This window comes from Cystoisospora suis (genome assembly GCF_002600585.1).
Source record: "Cystoisospora suis strain Wien I chromosome Unknown contig_3893, whole genome shotgun sequence".
In the NCBI taxonomy this organism is placed as follows: domain Eukaryota; phylum Apicomplexa; class Conoidasida; order Eucoccidiorida; family Sarcocystidae; genus Cystoisospora; species Cystoisospora suis.
The window spans coordinates 1,124-4,121 of NW_027156688.1; the positions used below are offsets into that span (position 1 = coordinate 1,124).

At 56.3% G+C, this 2,998-nt stretch overlaps 2 protein-coding genes across 2 annotated transcripts in view; one reads left to right on the plus strand and one right to left on the minus strand.

The window, feature by feature from the left end:
- CSUI_007378 (toxoplasma gondii family d protein) overlaps nucleotides 1-883 on the plus strand; it is a 2,001-nt gene extending 1,118 nt beyond the window's left edge. The window contains exon 1 of the mRNA XM_068067524.1: nucleotides 1-883. This exon is cut by the window's left edge and continues 1,118 nt beyond it. Coding sequence (XP_067920499.1) covers nucleotides 1-202 — 202 coding nt within the window. The 3' untranslated portion in view covers nucleotides 203-883.
- Nucleotides 884-1,477: 594 nt separating this feature from the next.
- CSUI_007379 (uncharacterized protein) lies at nucleotides 1,478-2,105 on the minus strand. Its single transcript, XM_068067525.1, has one exon. It carries the CDS (start codon nucleotides 1,943-1,945, stop codon nucleotides 1,670-1,672), a length of 276 nt encoding a protein of 91 aa, XP_067920500.1. The 5' UTR covers nucleotides 1,946-2,105; the 3' UTR covers nucleotides 1,478-1,669.
- Between the last annotated feature and the right edge of the window lie 893 nt (nucleotides 2,106-2,998).

Below are 2,998 nucleotides of genomic sequence, written 5' to 3' on the forward strand. Positions count from 1 at the left end.
TTCCTTGAGGAGGTCGTATCCGAGGAGATTGAGACCTACCCGTGCACTGAGGACGTCCTGGTGGCGGTTCCGAAAGTGTGCACACGCGATGTCCAGAAGAGCATTCCTGATATGTGCCCGAAGCAGGTGCCGGACACTCAATGCAGCATGGAGTCCGTCATGGTCCCGAAGATGTGCTCCCGAAAGATCACTAAGGAAGTAGACGTCCCCTGTCATGCGCAGACTCAGCAAGAGGTGTGCCAGGATGTGCCACGGAGGATCAGGAAGCAAGGTTACAAGTTTGAGAAGAAGACCGAGAGCTTCCCGTGCCAGAAGCACGAGTTTGAGGAGCGGTGTTATGATGTCAAGAGGCCGGCGAAGAATGTGTGCGCTGCCACCCTTTTCAGGACAGTGGAGAAGCCATGCATGCGCCAGGAGTTCCAGGAAGTGTGCAAGGACGTTGAGCAACTGACAGCTCAGCCATGCCTTGAGGAGAAGAGATCCGAGATTGAAGTGCCTTGCCCTGAGCAGACAGTCGAGGAGAAGTGCATTCATGTTCCTGTGTACGAGATGGGCACATGCTCAACCGTTGTGGAGGAGGCTATTGAGGCCCCTTGTGCCAAGCGGGAGCCTGCGATCAGCTGCGAGGAGAAGGCAGTTGAGAGAGCTGGCACTTGCTTCCGGAAGGAGACAATCCAGGTGCCCTATACCTGTTACGAGACTGCGTACGAGGAGAAGTGCGTCCAGCTCCCGGTGACTGGAAAGCCACTGCCCGCGCCAGCGAAGAAGCTATAGACGGAGTGACCGTTGATTCGTGAAGAGCAGTGCTTGTAAAGTGTCTTACTTGACAGTACATGGTGGTGTCAAACTGGAGTGTGGTATGTTGAGCATGAACTCTCGCGTAGTGCCCCTGGAGACAGGAGACTACACCTGAATCCGGCTGACTCAATTAATGTAATCCAGAAAACCACGTATTCCGCTGGAGGGGCTCAGATCCGTATCTCCCCTCCAACACTAGTTGAGCACGGCAGGAGCGGACCTGTACAGACTTTGGTAGGAAAATATCACGTGCTGTGTGTACAAGGGGGAAGTCTCGCTCTTTCCTGAAAAGCACACTGCCTCCACCCTGTACGAATCGATGCTTTACTCGGCAAAGTTTGGTGACCACGGCTTGTTTATCGAGCATCAGAGTCTGTTCGAGCCGGCGGGATTGAGATCCTTCAAATTGTCAGACGAATACCGGAGGAAATCTCTTCTTTTGCTGCCACAGGCCTGGCCGGGCGTCTACCTACGGTATGTAAGACTTCGCTTTTCCGGACAAGGCGAACTGCTAGAGGAGGTGAGCTCAGAGGACGTGACGGTCCCGGTCAGTGGCTAAGAAGTCGTCCCCCCCGTAGTACAAGGACTTTCTTCATGCGTAGGTTCAGTCCTCCTTGGGACGCGGTGCAGGGTAATGGCGTGCAGCTCCGCCTTCCAGCAGGCCGCCACAAATCCACTTAGTTATGCCGCCGGCACGGTTCCGTGGGTATCGACTAGGAAATCGTGTGCGGGGACGCGACTGCAGCCCGCATCGGGTGCTCACAGACTGTCCACCTGTCTGGGCTAGCGACTCGTTTCTCCCCATTCCAAGAGCCTGGTCCCGTGAAAAGCTGCGATAACGCCTTCCTTGGCCTGTGCTATGTACGGCAAACTACTGTCCTGAATTTGAAATTGTGCTGGGCTTCTCCCCTCCCGAGTCTTCTCTGGTCGTCCAATTGGCTCCGCCCAGCTCCGCTCCACTCACTCGATCAGTGGCTGTCCAGGGCCTTTCTTTCCCGCTGCACGGGACTCCATTACTGACTCGAATTTTATGGGTGAGGGACTTTACGGAGGAATCGGGCGCTAGAAGGTGACGGCGTCTCCGTGATGCTGAATGCGCCAGGGCGATGAACACTCGATCTTCTGGGAGCCTCCCGAGAGCTCTCATGTTTTCTCGAAGTCACGATGCAGCTCCCATCTGCTACCATCCCTGCGAGGTGCGGGGAGGGCACTTACTGCTTGCAGTCCCTACCGGGCATCGCTGCTCTCCGTGTTGCTCCAACGCCATTCTCCCCCCCCCCCGCCGTCCCAGTGGGGTGCTCATGGCTCGGCAACCCCAGCTCGCTGAATGCACATGGTCACGACTAAGCTTGTTACCGAGAGCACGCTGGACAAATGGAGAATTGCTAGCCTTCGCATACGTACGAAATACAGTTCTAGCATTAGGTACTCAACTGTAGAGAAGCCGAGTATTATCCATCCGACGCTAGGACTGGACATGGCCCTGACCTATGCGTGGCCAATGCCAATCCAGGTGACAGTGTGTGCAGGGGCAGATGGTCCCCCTCTGTCTGGGAGATACTCGAACCTCTTCGGCTCTATAGACCTTCACGCCCTACGTCTAATCATTGCAAGTCTAGGCGGTCACTACACCCGTGTGGTTGCCGGGCGGCAGGAAGATGATCCTCCAACACATCACGGCATGCGGATCAAGCGAAGTTGCACACTCAGGGTCAGCATCCGCCCTGAACCGTGATCTCCGATGTCACAAGTACAAGAGCCTGCCGTAACGACACATCTCTCCAATGGGGAGAGGTGCTACTTCTGCATGGCTTCGACCCGAAACCCCCTCTGCCCGACTAAGATGGAGCCCGCCCACCGGCGCGTTTAGGATCTCAGTTCAAGGTTTACGGGTCGAACGCCACCCATTCTTCGATCCACCTGTGTCGGGTGGAACAGAAGCATTTCCGCGACTGATGCGTGTAGAGGAAGCAGGGATCGAACTGCGAACGGTGACTAAGGCCTGTGCTTTATTTGTGCATCTACTGCTTCGTCCGCACTCCGCGTCCGCCTTCTACTGCTTTCGCATCAAGCGATACGCAGAAGAAGGAAGTGGGGGGGGCACGGCACGGCACGGCGACGCGCTGGTGCTACCTGGCCTCGAGCATTTCCGTCAGCCATCCTGTAGGCAAGGGCGGAGCTGCTGTGTGAAAGCCCGCCG